The following is an 18125-nucleotide window of genomic DNA, read 5'->3' as shown; positions in this document are numbered from 1 at the left end:
ATGTATCTGCATGTGAGAATTTAGAAGTATTTTCAGTCAAAGGACCTTACAACAAATATTGCAAGAGTACGGCTTCCCCCCGCGAATGCATCCGCATGTCAGTGTTCTAAGGAACTTCCAGACGTATTGCGCCGGCACGGCTACGCGCTTGTATGCGTTCTGACGTGGGTGATTAAATTTCTTTCTGAGTGAATGCCTTGCCACACGCATTGCAGTTCTATAGCTTCTCGCCTGCATGCATCCGCACGTGGTTGTTTAACTTTTGTCTCTGTGTAAAGGCCTTGCCACACGCGTTGCATTTCTATTGTTTCTCGCCTGTATGCTTCCGGACATGCCTGTTTAGGTTGTGTTTCACTGGAAAGGCCTTACCACACGTGTTGCATTTCCACGGCTTTTCGCCTGTATGCGTGCGATCGTGCTTGGTTAACTGTGCTGTCTCTATGAAGGCCTTGCCACACGTACTGCAAGAGTACGGCATTTCGCCTGTATGCGTGCGAACGTGCTTCGTTAACTTTCCTTTCTCTGTGAAGGCCTTGCCACACGTACTGCAGGAGTACGGCTTCTCGCCTGTATGCGTCCGCACGTAGTTGTTTAAGTTTTGTCTGTGTGTAAAGGCCTTGCCACACGTACTGCACGAGTACGGCTTCTCGCCTGTATGCGACCGGACGTGGATGTTTAGGTTATGTTTCATTGTGAAGGCCTTACCACACGTGTTGCATTTTTGTGGCTTCTCGCCTGTATGCCTCCGCACGTGGTTGTTAAAGTATCGTCTGAGTGTAAACGCCTTTCCGCACATAATGCAAGAGTACGGCTTCTCGCCTGTATGCGTACGGACGTGGGTGTTTAGATGATGTTTCAGTGTGAAGGCCTTACCACACGTGTTGCATTTATGTGGCTTCTCGCCTGTATGCATACGAACGTGATTGGTTAACATTCCTTTATCCACAAAGACCTTACCACACGTACTGCAGGAGTATGGCTTCTCGCCTGTATGCGACCGGACGTGCCTGTTTAGGCCATGTTTTCGTGTGAAGGCCTTGCAACACGTGTTGCATTTATATGGCTTCACGTCTGTATGTATCCGCATGTGTAGTTTCAGCACTTTTGTCTGTCTGAAGGCCTTCCCACATATATCGCACCGATGCGGTTTTGTGTCTGTATACGTCCGCATGTGCTTCATCATACTCCTTTCGATTCTAAAGGCTTTGCCACAATGCGGTTCTACTGCTGAATGGATCGGCATATGCTCGATTAAGTCGCTTTTACAGACATAGCTTTTGCTACAGATTTTGCAGGAGTAGGGCTTCTCGTCTATAAACGTCCGCAAGTCGCTTATTGAACACTCGAAGCTCCCGACATCTGTGTGAAAACCCATGTGCACTGTCAGGTTGTTAATATTTGTAAAGTATTTCTTGCATATTCCGCACTCATAAAGCGCTCGTTGCTTGTGGATCATGACGTGCTTAGACAGGCTGCTTTGGCCATGGAACAGCTTACCACAGTCATCGCTGTTGAATTGACAATCCCCTTTGTGTCTCGCGAGATCTTGTCCACCATCTGTAGGTGGATGACCTGCGCGGCTCACATCTGGACTCGATCTACAGTGACAAATTGAAACCATGTGACCTATAGTTCAACAGTCAACCCCACTAGATGTCTCAAACAGAGGAATGACTACTGAAAATTTCATTCACTGCTATCCCATGCAGAGAGCTCTTTAATAATGACCATCACATTCCTGAAGGTGAACATTTCAATTCAATAATTTAATTTAAATATACATCATTTTAACACCCATTAACGGTGGATATCGGCAGGACTTCAAGTTCTAATGCAATTTTATTCATCCTTAACTCAACATTTTTGAAGTACGCAAGGCAACTTCAAGGACACTGTGAATTCATATCATCACAAGACGTTGTATTTAATTAGACATTAATTAGACTATATTGTGTTTTTAATTTGTACTTGACAAAATGGGATTTTAATTCTATGTTTGTACTATCCAAAATTTTTAAATGTCACATTGTCATACTCATTGTTTTGAATTTTAATGGGGGCCCCCGTATTTTAGTCAGGTCTTATTGTATAATGAATTTTAATCTACTAGCTAAGGAAGAGAATGCATTATATTCTCGAAACATGTACTAGATGTTAAGGTGAAAGGTAAATAAATGAATAGTATTGACTAGGCGGACTATCTTCCAACATATTTATTGTTACTAAGTCAATACGGATCCAATCCCGACCATCATGGTCAAGATTATTAATAATGATTATGCCAGCCAGGCTAGAAAAATGATAAACAAATTTAAGAACACCAAGGTTAAAATTCTTAGTATTTCAAAAGAGCTGAACTTTCTTAAGAAATGTATTAAAAGTGACGTTATACCTAAACATTTGATTTCCGTACAAAAGAGAGGTAGATTGCTGCGTCATGAAATGAGAACACAGCGGAAAGTAAATCACTTGTGGATTAAAAATGAAATCAGGTTCTTACACCTTAAAAAAACGAAGCTGAACAACACGCTTTATGAATTACACCTACTCATCGCTAGTCAAATTTCGACTCTGGAATGGGAGGAGGCGCAATTTAACATTGACCTCTCATTATTTACAATATTAAAGAAAAAACAAGATATTTTAGATAGAAAATACCAGAGGCTCATTGAAGACAAATGCATCACCAAAAATGAAATACGAAATAACAACACATACACGACAACACACACATTTTATCCGCCACTCAAAAACCTGACCAACGTTGATTTCAACGATGACGAAGTCGAAATCTTAAATAAAGGTCCCAAACATAACTGGCCACACACGAGTAAGACTGTCCAAAATAGAGAACTAGTGAAACTGATAGCGGAATCTGAAGTAGCAATTGCAGAAGTACCCATAGACGAACAAGAGAACATGAGGTTCGAGGCTAAAAATAAAATTTGTAAAATAATTGAACATAAAACCATCGCAGATACCCACACTAATAACAATCTCCGAAAGATTAATAAGAAGACTAAAGATAATAACATAATTGTCACGAAAGCTGACAAGGGTAACACTATAGTTTTAATGAATAAAGATGATTACATTAGTAAAACGAATGATTTCCTGAAGGGTGACAACTTTCGTCAGATAAAGAAGGACCCTACTAACAACATGCAAAAGACTTTTAAACAAATTTTAGCTAACACTAATTTTTTGATGAATTCGAATGAAACAAAACGCATGGTAAATATGAACCCAGGATTGCCGAAATTGAGGGCTATGCCTAAGGTACACAAAGAAGGCATACCTATTAGACCGATTGTTAACTTCAGAAACAGTCCTACATATAAAACGGCCAAATTTGTACACACGTTTTTAAAGAAACATTACAGATTTAATGTAGATACAAGTCTCCGCAATACCATAGATTTTTGTGATAGGACAAAAAATTTCATTTTATCGCAATATAATACTATCCATAGCTTTGATGTGAAAGATATGTACTCGAATATTCCGATCACGGAGACTATCAACATTGTTAAGAACAACTTAAACACACATAGTTCGTTGAGTAAAGTAGAAATTGATGAATTCATCAACTTATTAAAGTTTATATTAGAAAACAACTTTTTTACTTTCAACAACAACGTGTACAAACAAGTTAATGGGTTGGCCATGGGATCACCAGCGTCTGGTATCCTTGCAGATATATTTATGGACCATATGGAATCTAATAAAATAATCGGTAAAATAAAAGGATTAGACTTATGGTTAAGGTTTGTTGATGACGCGTTCGCTATCATTAACGAACAAGAACTCAAGCCAAACGAACTGTTAGACCAATTAAACAACCTTGATAAACATATAATGTTTACAATCGAGTCGGAAGATAATAAAAGTCTAAACTACTTAGACGTAACATTAACAAGAGACAATAAAAACCTGATTTACCAAGTATTTAGAAAACCTACACGCACAGATGTTGTTATTAGGAAAGACTCGAACCACCCAGGAGAACATAAGAAAGCGGCATTTTACAGCTTCATCAATAGAGCAGTAAGAATACCATTAAACAGAAATGATTTTAATAAAGAGATAAACATTATACAAGATATTGCCAAAAGTAACGGTTACCCCAAAAGCTATGTCAATAGGATAAAGAGTAAGGTCGTGAATAGACCTAACACCCTACTTGTAAATAAGGAAGAAAGAAAGAAATTCGCTACATTCACTTACATTAATAAACAATCATATAGTTTGGCTAAACTATTTAGAAAACACAATATCCATGTATCCTTTAGGACAGACAATAATAATAATAATTTATTGTTCAATTCGAATAGCGTAAACACCAACAGTAGGTTCAGTAAATCAGGAGTATACAAACTGTCGTGCCAAGATTGCGGAAAAAAATATGTCGGACAGTCAGGTAGAAGTGTGGTGGTACGGTATAAAGAGCATGTCAATGCACGAAAACATTCTAGATACTCTGCAATGTGTGAACACATGCATGAAAGCAACCATCATTTCACAAATATTGAACGTGATATGACTTTATTACATTCATTAAGCAAAGGCAAACAAATAAATGCCCTAGAGAAATTAGAAATATACAAATTGCAAAAATTTGATAATGAGAACAACCTAAATGAACACATTGCAGAAGACAATCAGTTGTTTAAATTGGTAACCCAATACCCTAGTAAGAGGCCAAATGATGTCAAGCGTGTAAGGGGGGAAGTATGACTGTAGTATCAGGGGCGGTTCCTTCCACCCCTCCTTCCATCCAACACGCAACCCAATGTAATTCTGTAACCAGTTGCCAAACAACATCAGGTGCCTCAACATCTATCTAACACATGCATGCTACACGTAATATTTACATCATCACACTGGTAAGGTTTAATAATTTTTACCCCGTTGTATTCTCATTTGTTCATGTCGGAGCCTTTTGTTAATTTTCAATCCATTTCCTTTTTATAGACCATTTTAATCTATTTTCAACCTGGCTGCATAATACATCTATCAACCGAAGATAATGGAAGGACTCCAAGTTTTAACGCAACTTCATTTATTCTTGTACAAATCCAATTGAACTACGCAAGATAGTATTATAATTCCTAGGACACCGTAATTTCACATCATTATACGACGCTGTGTCCAATATTTTAATTTAAATAGACTTCATTTTAACACCCATTAACGGTGGATATCGGCAGGACTTCAAGTTCTAATACAATTTTATTCATCCTTAACTCAACATTTTTGAACTACGCAAGGCAACTTCAAGGACACTGTGAATCCATATCATCACAAGACGTTGTATTTAATTAGACATTAATTAGACTATATTGTGTTTTTAATTTGTACTTGACAAAATGGGATTTTAATTCTATGTTTGTACTATCCAAAATTTTTAAATGTCACATTGTCATACTCATTGTTTTGAATTTTAATGGTGGCCCCCGTATTTTAGTCAGGTCTTATTATATAATGAATTTTAATCTACTAGCTGAGGAAGAGAATGCATTATATTCTCGAAACATGTACTAGATGTTAAGTTGAAAGGTAAATAAATGAATAGTATTGACTAGGCGGACTATCTTCCAACATATTTATTGTTACTAAGTCAATAAGGATCCAATCCCGACCATCATGGTCAAGATTATTAATAATATCAATACGCAAATAATTAGGAAGAGAGATAATATGCGGCAGAAATGAGAACAATTATTTGTCGTTGGTTTTGAATGTCGTGCTGTATGCCAGGCCAAGGAAATATATGTACTTGTGAGTACGAAGATTTTGATTTCTTGCATGTTATTTTGATAAAAATTATTAGTATTGGCGTAAATGTGTATTTGTGTAGAGATATCTCTGTGTCGCACCGACACAGACAGGTATTATGACGACATTGCGATAGGAAAGCCCTAGGAAAGAGAAGGAATCGGTCGTGGCCTTAAATTATGCAGAGCCCAAGCATAAGGCTGGTGAGAAATTGGGAAACAACGGAAAAAATCTTCAAGACTGCCGACAGTGGGGCTCGAACCCACTATATCAAGGATGCACGCTGACAGCCGCGGGCACCTAACCGCAAGGCGAACTCGCCCGGTGTATAGTTTTCTTGGTAGAGCTGTAATCAGATTTACAAGATATTCCTACATAAAGGAAATTGACGTACGTTCCCGGTACTTACGAATGTAACAGGCGTCAGAGGTAGGATAGTATTTGGGCAATTCGTGACCTTTAAAGGATAGTGCGATATACGGAAGACGATACCAGGAATGATGGCTTTGATGAAAGTGACTTTGATCAATTTACAATTTACCCATATGAAGTGCAAGCTGGAAGAACGCGATGAGGATATTTCAGAAACCAATACCGCGTTACGGTCATGACTTCGATCAGTAGTAGTAGCAGAAGGTAATGATACTGATAAAGAAATTATTGAAATAGCGGATGTTGCTGACTTATTGGCACAAATTGTGGAAGTTCGTAAGAAGTTCTAAGAAGACAAGCCGAAAATTTTAGATTATTGGAGAAAAAGCTAGCGAAATGTTCTCAGAAACGAGCTGAAAATTATAGATTGGTAGAATCTAACATAACTGAAATTGATCAAGGACTAAAGCAAATTGAAACTGATGTAGAGCGTAAAACAATGACTACAGAGGACCGATTTGCATCACCAGAAAAGGGGTCTATACGAAAGTAGAGGCTTATTACTGAATTCTGAACAAAATCAGATAATGTAGCAGGGAAAGTGCGTGTGAAAGCACCACCTTAAGATTGTAAAACTCCATGGTCTACGTATCGAAGGCAATTTTAAGCCGCAGCCGCCTCCTATGGAGTGACTAGAGAAGAAAAAAGCACTGCCTTGGTTATTGCGCAGCGACGTGATAAGTTGGATATACTCCGAGCGATTCCAAGACAGTGAGCAATCAAATTTCAGTTCCTGGTAGCCCGATTAAAGATTGGATACGGTGGTAAAGACCTTCAACAAATTTAACATCGTCAACTTATCAGACGCCAGAAACGTGGCGAGACACTACAAGAATTTGAGGCAGACTTCGCGCGTCTTGCTTGTATGGCTTATCATTCACCTACATGCAATTTCACAGAAGAACATTAATTCTGTAGAGCCTTTGATGATGAATATATCCGACCCAGAATTGCAACGACCTCTTAGTCTGGCGAACCCAAATACGTTAGATAATGCGGTGGCTCGTGCATTTTAATTCGAAGCTGCTACACAGAGCTCGCATCTACACGTGCAGCTTCGACGGTTGAATGAGGAGGTGCCTCTAGACGAAGAGGTAGATATGATTGCTTTGATAACCCAGTGCAATGCTGATGGACAACCCCGAAGGCGGGAGATTTCTGTTGGAGTGAGCTCGGACATGTGAGTAGCCCTTTCAGACCTGAAAGAAAACTGAAGGTGTGAATTTTTGTTTGTACGTCAAGAACTGACTAAAATGCTCCTCAATACACATATTGATAGTTTATTTTACAAAATAAAAACTAACATCCGAAAAACAGGACCCACACAATTGTGCGTATCAAAATTCAAACCTCGTTGTATCACGTACGATGGTGTAGCTTCAAAATTTACGTTCACTAACCAATGTACACACTTCATTGAATATATTCCGGTATCCAGTAAAGCTTCTAGATTAATATAAACGCAGTAAATAAATACTTACTTTCGGCACTACTGCTTCCTGCCATCTCGCCGATCAACTGTGCTTTTTAAACTCGTCTTCCTTCGCCCTGGCGGTCAAGCGCATACTAAAATCAATTGAAATACACGCCACGTGTCCTGCACAATCACTGCAGTCCGGTGTAGCGCCGAAAAAGCATCAAATACGGTCAGGGATAACTAAAATACGAACCCGCACAATTGTGCGTACTCGGTCTGAAAGGGATAAAGAATCAAAGTTTCAGCAAAACTAAAAAGGGCCGGTGCAAATGGGCAAGCACCGCATGTCATCGCTCCTGCCCCGGGAAAATTAGTACATATCATTTCATTCGTGCGCCGGTTAGACATTATTTTTGTCGACGGAGAAGTGAATAGTTCTGCTCGTACTTCGCATCATACATCGGGGCCAAACTAAACATATATAAGCAGGGTGTTACTGAACCGTCTAGTACTCCCTGGACGTCACCCGTGGTTTTAGAGAAGAAAAAGAACGGGTAGATAGGTTGTTGGTCAGCAACTTTTTCGCTCCTTCCAGTTGCTTTTGTTGTGTGGCTAGGGCCAGATTGTTGGCTCAGAAGAATTTTCTGGCCGGAGTGTATGGAAGGTGAGATATGTAAAAGTTGAACAGTAATGGTGAACGAACGGATCCTAGGGGCAATCCAGCGTTAGACTTCCGCTCCTGGCTTATCTTGCTTCCAACGAGTAACTGAAATTTCCAAACACTTAGCATGTATTAGCGCCAAACGATGTCGAAGGCTGGAGTAAAGTCAACAAACACCAAAGTTGTTTTCAAGATGTAAGAGGCACCACTTGCTCACAGCAATTATATTCTTGTCTCAAGCCTGCCTCATAAGTTCAAATATGCTCTATGACAGTGCTACTCATTCTGTTATAGAAGAGACCTTCAATCAGTTTACAGAAGTACGTAGGAAGGGCTATGAGGTGACAGCTTTCAGCCTAGTTGCTTGGTTTGCTAGGTTTTAAAATACAAATGGTCTTCACCTTTTAATGACCAATCAACAGGATGTTGGTGAAGAATTTTGCCATTCTTTAGCACTTATACGTACATGAATCATGAAGTGAATGCAGGAGCGTTTAGAGTCAATGTCTGAAAATGTGGAGCAATGGCCAGAATCAGATATGATAAACAACAGTTATTATCAGGTTTTGCAGCTGCTGTCGAATGTACCTGGTATGTTTTAATCAGGAGATAAAAACGTGCCTCGTATACTTTCATGACGTCATTGCAATAGGCAACTTTGATATACACCTATCGAACCTGGAGGAAGTCTTTAAGTGGCTGCAGAGGGCCAAACTGAAGCTGAATGTAAAGGAATGCCAGCTCTTCCGGGAAAAGGTCAGGTATTTGTGAGATGTTGCCAAAGACGGTGTAGTCGTAAACCCGGAGAGGATACGTGCGGTAAAAGAATGGCATGTCCCCCCAGAGATGTATATGAATTCCTGAGTTTCTTAGGCCTATGCTCCTACTACCAATATTTCGTGCCCGGATTTGCCAACAAAGCTAAACGGATGAAGAGGACGAATGGAAAACAGCTTTCTTAAGTTGTAGCCGACAACCAACTTCACTGGGATGAACACTTGCCGTTATTTCAATGACATATCGGTCTTCGGTCCATGAAACGACAGGACAGACTCCGACCTGTGCTCTCTACGGCGAGGAGCTGCGTTTTCCCTGTGATGTGAAGTTCGGCAGTGGATCCGGCGAGCACCAGACGGCTGGGGATGACTACGTGAGGTGTTCGAGAGAAGGAATGGGTCAGATTCACGGCCTCGATCGAAGAAACACAGAAGCTGCTGGTGGCCGAATAACGCATACCTACGACGCGCGGGCCGTAGAAGGTGGATTCGAAGCCAAGGATTTGGTGTGGCTCTTTAATTTACGGAGACAGCGGGGTCTGCCACACAATCTCCAGCGTTCATGGGTGTTAAAGACTTTATATCTCGTATTCTTAGTCTTTCCAGGAGAATGCCAATGGTGGAGCATTTCAACCGGTTAGCAGCATACGAAAGAGCAACTTCCTTGACTAACGGGTAATCGAAGACTGTTTGCTAACTGGTCCAGCACGGAACAGTCTTAGGGGGGCGGCAGTATTACGAGTGAACGAGTAGTAATATCTCCCTCAGCTGGACTAGGAGACAAGTGACGATCGCTAAGCGAAAAAGTGAGACAGAATGCGCTGCAGAAGTGAGAATAATCTTTTGTATGTTGTTGATGAACGTCATGCTTTATGCCAAGACAAGGAAATTTGTGTACTCGTGAGTGAAAGATGATTTGCAAAGTGTTGTAGGCTATTTTGATTAAAATTATTAGGATTAGCGTTAATGTGTGTGTAGAGTTCACTTTGTAATTTGGCAATACGATTTACGAGATATGGAGCCATAGAGATTACTACCGAAGAGAAATTTACGTACGTTACCGGTACTAATGAGTAGTAGGGCAATGTATGTTGTAGAACAAAGGGTGATGCATCAGCATTTTCCCACGACGTCATTGACCCCTAGCAGTGGAGATATGGGGCATGAGTCCCATCCAAAATATAGTCTGTGAGGAGAGAAGGGCATCTGAGCGTCAAAACTGAGCCCAAGATGGCGACTGTGTAGTTAAGCTCTTCTAAAATGGCAAGGGAAGGGCATCTGTCCGTAAAACTGGGCGCTGTGTAGTTAAGCCACTCCAAGTTGGCGACGAGGAGGGCATCTTTACGGAAAACCCAGTCAAGATGGCAAGAGTGTAGTTAGGCCCTCCGAAACGGTGAGGGGAAGAGCATCTAACCGTAAAACAGGGCGCAAGATGGCGACTGTGTAGTCAGGCCCCGCAAAATGGCCACGGGAAAAACACCTGACCGTAAAGCTGGCCCCTCCTAGATGACGTCAGGCAGGGCATCTGGACGTAAAACTAGGTGAGACCCTATGTGTCCCCTCTGGTGGGAGAATCAAAGTGGCGACGGGTAGGTCAACTGACCATAAAGCTGTGCCCCGTGTAGTTAGGCCCCTCTAAAGTGGCGTCGGAAAGGGCATCTGTCCGCCGAACTGAGCCAAGATGCAATGGTGTAGTCAGGCCTTCCAAAACTGTGACAGAAAGGGTATCTAACCGTAAAACCAGGCACAAGATGGCGACTGTGTAGTTAGACGGACCAAAATGGCGATGGTTAGGGCATCTGACAGTAAAACTGGGCCATGTGTAGCGAGTTCCCTCCAAAATGGCGATGGGAAGGTCATCTGACCATAAAACTGTGCCCTGGGTATTTAGGCCCTCAAAAATGGCGAGATGGGCATCTGACTATAAAGCTAGGCCCTGTGTAGTTAGGCCCTTGAATGAGATTAGGCATGCTCTCCTACTCGAATTGCCCTATGCCCTATTAATCAAGATGGCGTCGCGAGAATTCCTATTACCCTGCTACTCAAAATGGCTTCGGGAAGGGTATCTAGCCGTAAAAGTGAGGTTAGGCACCTCCACGAGGTTACGCCTGCTCTCTTGCGCGAATCCACATTGCCCTACTAATCAGGATGGCATCGCGAGAATCCCCATTGCCCTACTACTAAAGATGGCTTCGGAAAAGGCATCTAGCTGTAAAAGTGAGGTTAGGCCTCTGCATGATGGCGAATGTTGGCGTCGGGAAGGGTATATACCCGTATAAGTGAAGTTAGGCCCCTCCTAAATGGCGTCTGTGAGGTTAGGCTTGCTCTCTTATCTAAAATCCGCGTCGGGAAGGGCAACTGACCGTAAAAGTGTGGTTAGGTCCCTCCAGGATGGCGACTGTGAGATTAGGCATTCTCTCTTATGGAAAATCCGTGAATCGGCATTGCCCCACTACCATACAATGGGTCAAAGACCTCAGACCCCGGCAGCCCCACTACCAGGGGTCAATGACCTCGTGTGAATATCCTGACGCAGCATCTGTTGTTTTAGAACATACATTGCCCTACTACTCTCATGAATGTACCATTCTTGTCATACAAGTGTAGCATTCTATTATGTCACAATTACATAGATTTCATGTGCAATGAAAGAGAGCCGCCTTAAATATAGTACAACAAGATTATACTAAGAAGTTCATACTCACTACCATGTATTACATCAGTCTATGTCTTAATTGCTTTCTTTAACAGAGGCCATATGCAACATGGAAACCATTAATCCTGATGAAATCTTGGAGAAGCTTAAAGATAACAAGCAGACGATGGCTCTTTCCCTAACTTTTGACGTTTCCACATCATCTCCAGGCAATGCTGTCTTAGGCGTTACGATGGGGACAAAGAACATGGCTTAGGTTGTAGGTTTTATTAAAATGTTCTGATAGCCTGAAATCCTTTGAATCCAAATGCAAGCTATACTGTCCATGAGTATTCTTGCAAGTGATTCTCGGAAAGTACAGCTAAAATGAGCATGAAAATCAAAGCTTCAACCATACTTCAATACAATATAACATTGAAATGCACCACAGTGTCACATAGAAAATATCGAAATATGCATACCAAGCAAATTAGAGCTGCTATGGACAAGAAAAATAGAAACTACAAGCTGCCAAATATAGACTGAGTACACATTAAGACGGGAATCCCCATGCAGATTAGTCCAAACTTGTCTGAATATTGTAGACTGGCTTGCAATGCATTCGGTGACATTTAAATACTGAAAATAGAACACTACACGCACCCATGGCAGTTCAAGTGCAGTAAACATGAAGGTCGATAAGTAATCCCTGCTCTAGACTTAATCATTCACAGTGAGCACATCGAATGAAGAGTGCGACAAATTTAACTGTGGACAACAATACTGCTGTATTTGTGATGAACCGTACCATCATTTTAAATGGACGGAAAATGAAAGCACCTGCTGTTTACACCAATCCAGTACATTTTGCAGGGATCAGTTTCTTGTGAAATTCAACATCTTCTGGAACTGCCTCATTGTATAGAGCATCATCTTTATTTCCTGTCGAAGAATCAACCAAAATAAGAATTCTATTTCTGCCATGCAAATGCAGCCATACCACGTGGTCCAGGAACACTTTCAAATCCTGCTTTGTCATGTTTGGTGATTTGACAGCATATGTAATTCAAGTGTCCTGCCTGTTGGAAATTTCCCACTGGGTTCTGAGACAAGAACATACATGTGTGGAAGAAGGGTGCCATCCATTAAAATAGCAGGCATTATCATGTATGAATGGGTGGTTGCTGCAACTGAACCCATCGCACCATAAATCGTCTTTGCTCCCTTCACGGCAAGAGTTCTCCCACAATGTAACTCTTTACTACAAAATCTTGAGTGATCTGCATTAATTATCTGCTCTGCTGTAAAATTATACTCATCAATGGAACGCCTTAATTCCGTAACAAACTCAATAGTTTTCTCTTCTATATCAGCGGCATCGCCAACAGATCTGCTGCCAACTTTATGCGTGATCTTGCAAGAAAAAATCCTGTTTCTCTCAAACCACTGCAGCCATGATTTGGAAGCTTTGAATGTTAAGGTCTTGCTTGCATCAATTTATAATTTGACAGACATCGCCGAGATTCGTTAGCGTTTGGTCGTGTATAATTCCATGTTGTTTTCGCACTGCAATGAACTGACAACGTACCTCGTTATTTATTCTTTCTTTTAGCACCTTCCTGTCTCTGCCACTTCATTTCAGCGTCTTTTCGAAGTTTTGCATAATTGTCTTGTTTTTTATTTGTCCTAATGTGCTGTTCCATTAGTAAATAAGACCTTAGGGATACTCCAGGAGGACAGCACTGTGGAGGATCATATACTCTTGATAGCTTTGTCCACATTTTGTAAGCTACAGCCAAGTAACCTTCAGGATATTTCGTTCCAGTCTTCTTTAGTGGTGATGAATAATACAAGGATCCACTGCCACATAATGCTAGACCGCTTTTCAAAATCGACTTATTTTCCCGATGGATCATCCCCAAAGTCACCCTCAATATCATCTTCATTGATGAATTCTTCGTGTACCATAAGAGTTACATAATTTTCAACAAGAAACTTTTCATCAAAGAGCTATTCCGCAACTACCCCTTTCTTTACACTCCATACGCCCCTACCCCTCTGCTTCCCATTCCAGCGATCCATGACACGTCAAATTGTACCAAATATCGCTTCTGATGTTCTGAAACCTAAATAAACTGAGTTCGTCAGTGAGAACAGTTGAGTACTCTTTCTTGTTAGTTCCCGCTGGGACCTGATACTGTTGTCTGAGACCGCCCAGTAAACTCCTGCTCTCCCCTACCTAAAGTTGTTAAATCCCGCAAACCACTTTCATAGGAAAGAAAGGAAAAGCTAATAGCAGGACTCAAGAGGTACTGAGAATGAAAACAACCATTCAAAAAGAACTAGTCATAAGCACTCCCTAGTGGGTTAAAGTAACCTTACTCCATACATTTTATTACAAAATGATCTTAAAACTACCCCAAACTAATCAACAGTAACAAGTTCATTGATACTTCAACCAAGCAGTCTGCTGTCCTCAGCAGGTAGTCTGGGCATGCAACTTTACACATTGACAACGAGCTGCTTTCTGTAACATGAGCTGGCAGTTATTTACTATGTTCAACTGTTTTGTGCATTTCTTATGATGCAATAAGGTCCAAAGTGTGTGTGTCAAGGTCCAGAATAGTGGGAAAACTTTATCCATTGTTTAGCAGCATGTTCCCCATATTAAGACATTTACCATTATATTAAACAATATTTAATTCAGACAATGTACATTGTCCCACGGTAGTTGATAATGGTCATAATTCAAGAAGTCCAAGTTTATGTGTTTTGTATTTCTGACAGTTATTCAGTTAAGTTTGTACTTTGGTACTCTCAAAGAACAAGATAAATACATAAGGTCATTGGTTGAAATAAATGGCACATGGATTAGCTCATAGGTTATTACTTTATCTGAGTTTTTGTTTTATTCAGACTGCTAAGTTTGTGATGAACGGTTAGTTGGATACATGTAATTTGTAAGGTTTTTTTTTGCTAGTCACCTTAGGTCGCACTGACACAGATAGGTCTTTTGGCAGCGATGGGACAGGAAAGGCCTAAGAATGGGAAGGAAGCAGCCGTGGCCTTAATTAAGGTAGAGCCCAAGTATTTGCTTGGTCTGAAAATGGGGAAACCACAGAAAACCATTTTCAGGGCTGCTGACAGTGGGGTTCAAACCCACTATTTCCCGCATGCGAGCTCGCAGATGCACGCTCCTAACCGCACGGCCGACTCGCCCGGTTTGTAAGGTTGTACCATAATAATTTCGTGTGGCTATTTCTAGCCGGGTGCAGCCCTTGTAAGGCAGACCCTCCGATGAGGGTGGGCGGCATCTGCCATGTGTAGGTAACTGCGTATTATTGTGGTGGAGGATAGTGTTATGTGTGGTGTGTGAGTTGCAGGGATGTTGGGGACAGCACAAACGCCCAGCCTCCGGGCCACTGGAATTAACCAATGATGGTTAAAATCCCCAACCCGGGACCCTCTGAACCGAAGGCCAGTACGCTGACCATTCAGCCAACGAGTCTGACAGGTTGTACCTTGAGAATAATTATACTATGGGTATATAACAAAACCACAAATTGATTACTGCCATGGGTGATATTAAACCATCCACACTAACAATGTGCTCATACGTGACCTGTAACCATAGTAAATATGTTTAGAATTCTCACACCAGGCAGTTTATTTATCAGAGAAATCACCATTTCCTGCCTATTAATATTTACTTCAACAAATGTGAATTCCGGACATGTTCGAATAACCTGGGAAGTCATACATAATACGTGGCTCCATAGGTCATGCCTACAACAAACTGCTGCCTGGCCTCCATGCTTTCCATCTGACCAATCATACTGTTTTAGATCATATCAATCAATTTCCAACATAGAGGATTGAATTTGTACTTGCTCTGAAAACAATAACCACCACCACCACCACCACCTGCTAGGAGTCAGCAAGGTTTCAGAAATGCACAGAATTCTTATTTAGTGCTAAAATTTCAACATGAAGCATGCAAGACAAAGAGAATATACATGCCCACACTGCAGACTTTGTGAAGAGGATGACAATGCCTGTTTCAAGAGATACGTGCTGCAAAGAGAGAGCCCAGGCAGGTGAAATTATTGATACTGACACTGCTAAGGTCATATCTATTACAGAATACATGGTGTTTAAAGAAGGCAACTCATCTCAACTTCCTTGAGAAAGAGACAGTTTACTATCACTTGCTGGCACTTGCAGATATGTCCACATATTCTTAAGAACTCTATAACAACAATTACAATAAACATTACTTTTATTGCTATCTCATTCAAAATTTAAATGTTTCAAGATTGCATCTGGGGTAATAATCTAGGATTGTTAATGTTGGTGCCATATGGAAGCACATATCTATCTTGTATCTACACATTTTTCATGCCACATCAGATGACTGAACTGACAATCAGCTAGAAAAATACCGAGGAAGGTTCCAATTGAACCTTGCAGACGAAGACAATGTGGTGAACGGTTTGGCATAGAGCTGCACATGCACAGTCTGGAGTAGGCAGCTTGCTCCATTTTTGTACTGCATATGTGCACCTGTCATGGCCTATTCTGATTCTGTTCAGGTAACTCCAGGTCTTGCAAGATATCCGATATACACTTGAAAGTTTAGCACCTGACAAGATGTTAATACAGGTGCAATTCTCTTGCTACTTCTTGCAAAACTTTTCATTCTTCAAGAGATTTAAAACACCTGGCAACCACGTCAGCAGCATCACGCAGTGGTGGATGATACAACTGTAGCCTATGAAAATGTTAAAGTGGCAGGTCCCTATGTGGGAGTAGAAGAGACATTTTGGAATTCATTTATAAGGACAGCAGATCTGCACAAATGAGGTGGCATTATATTAATCAACAGTGAATTGGAGTGATTGGATTGCACATAGTAGTGTTCACCTGGGTGTCAACAAACCTTATATAATGACAGTTCAACCAAACAGGTGTATAATTCTCTGCACTTGAGTAAATCAAACCCAAGGTTGAAGATTACAGCGTGGTTGCTCAAGTTCCCCAGGTAGTTCCACATAATTTATGGAAAATGTTGTTATGAGTCCTGAATTTCTGAAACTATATTTTGGTTTCCAATTATGACAAAGGACTCTGCTGCTGAAACTGATGCCGAGTTTTATGTTTACCAAATAAAAGCAAGACTGGGTTGAAGTTGCCAGTTTTGGAAGTAAGTATACAATATAGACAAGCTGTTAGTCAGCAACTTTTCTGCCTCTTCCAGTTGCTTTTGTTTTATGGCTAGAGCCCGATTGTTGGCTCAGCAGAATTTTCTGGCTGGAGTGTCAGGAAGGTAAGATATATACACGTTGAACATTAATGGTGAATGAACTGACCCTAGGGACAATCCATCGTTAAACTTCCACTCCTGGCCTATCTTGCTTCTAATTATTAACTGGAAATTCCAACTACTCAGCATGTTATTAAGTCCAAACAATGTTGAAGGCAGGAGTAAAGTCAACAAACACCACAGAAGTTTTCAGGATGTAAGAGATACCTAATGTTCACAGTAATTATATTCTTGTCTGAAGCCTGCCTCATCAGTTGGAATATGTGCTAGGACAGTGCTGTTATACTGTAGATGAGCTTTACAAAGAGCTTATAGGAGTAGGTAAGAAGGGCATTGGGGTGACAGCTTTCTGCCTAGTTGCTTGGTTTGCTACGTTTCAAAATACAAATGATCTTCACCTTCTTAATGACCAGTTAACAGGATGTTGGTGAAGAATTTTGCCAATGTTTAGTACTTACTCGGATATGAATTAGAAGTTGAATACAGGAGCCTTTAGAGTCAATGTCTGAAAATGTGGAGCAACGTGCACAATCGGATGTGAGAGGTAAGAATCATTTTCAGGTTGTGCACCTATTGTTGAATGTACCTGGTATGTTTCTTATCAGGAGATATTCTAGTTATATTAATGATGTGAGAAGCAATTTGGTTCGGTGTCACTTCAGGATGTTTTCTGCATACTGGTGGACTACTTCTTCCCTGTCGATGACCTAGTTGTTAGGTCCCTTTAAACAACAAGCAACAAGCTAGAACTTCTTCCCAATCTTCTAAGATGACTCCATCTGTCACTGTTGAAGTGGGTAATGCCCAATTTCTGCACTGTGTTTGTCCATTTCTGCCTCCGAGAGAAGGCAAAACTCGACAAAACTTGGATTAATAATTCAGGGCCTCCACTTTGATGGAAGTGTTGGTACAGTATTTCACTTTCATCATTCCATCCCGGAATGTGTTCTTTACAGTATCCTCGTGGCATACACCCTTTAGCTGTTGTTCACACATTTACAAAGAAAACTCATTCCAGTCATCTTTCTGTAAGTTCCATCAGACATGTGGTGTTTATTGGATGACAGGGACCATAATACCTACAGGTCTGTATTCGTTGTGAG

The 18125-nt window shown here is 40.9% G+C and overlaps 1 protein-coding gene across 1 annotated transcript in view; it reads right to left on the bottom strand.

The window, feature by feature from the left end:
• Positions 1 to 301: 301 nt before the first annotated feature.
• Positions 302 to 18125, bottom strand: part of LOC137501034 (zinc finger protein ZFP2-like) — a 91081-nt gene continuing 73257 nt past the window's right edge. The window contains exon 4 of the mRNA XM_068227891.1: positions 302 to 1598. Within this exon, the coding sequence (XP_068083992.1) occupies positions 302 to 1598 (1297 nt within the window). The remainder of the gene's footprint in view (positions 1599 to 18125) is intronic.

Source organism: Anabrus simplex, chromosome 5 (assembly GCF_040414725.1).
Source record: "Anabrus simplex isolate iqAnaSimp1 chromosome 5, ASM4041472v1, whole genome shotgun sequence".
NCBI lineage: Eukaryota > Metazoa > Arthropoda > Insecta > Orthoptera > Tettigoniidae > Anabrus > Anabrus simplex.
Note: the sequence above shows the minus strand (reverse complement) of the source record. Positions and strands in the feature narration are given on the sequence as shown.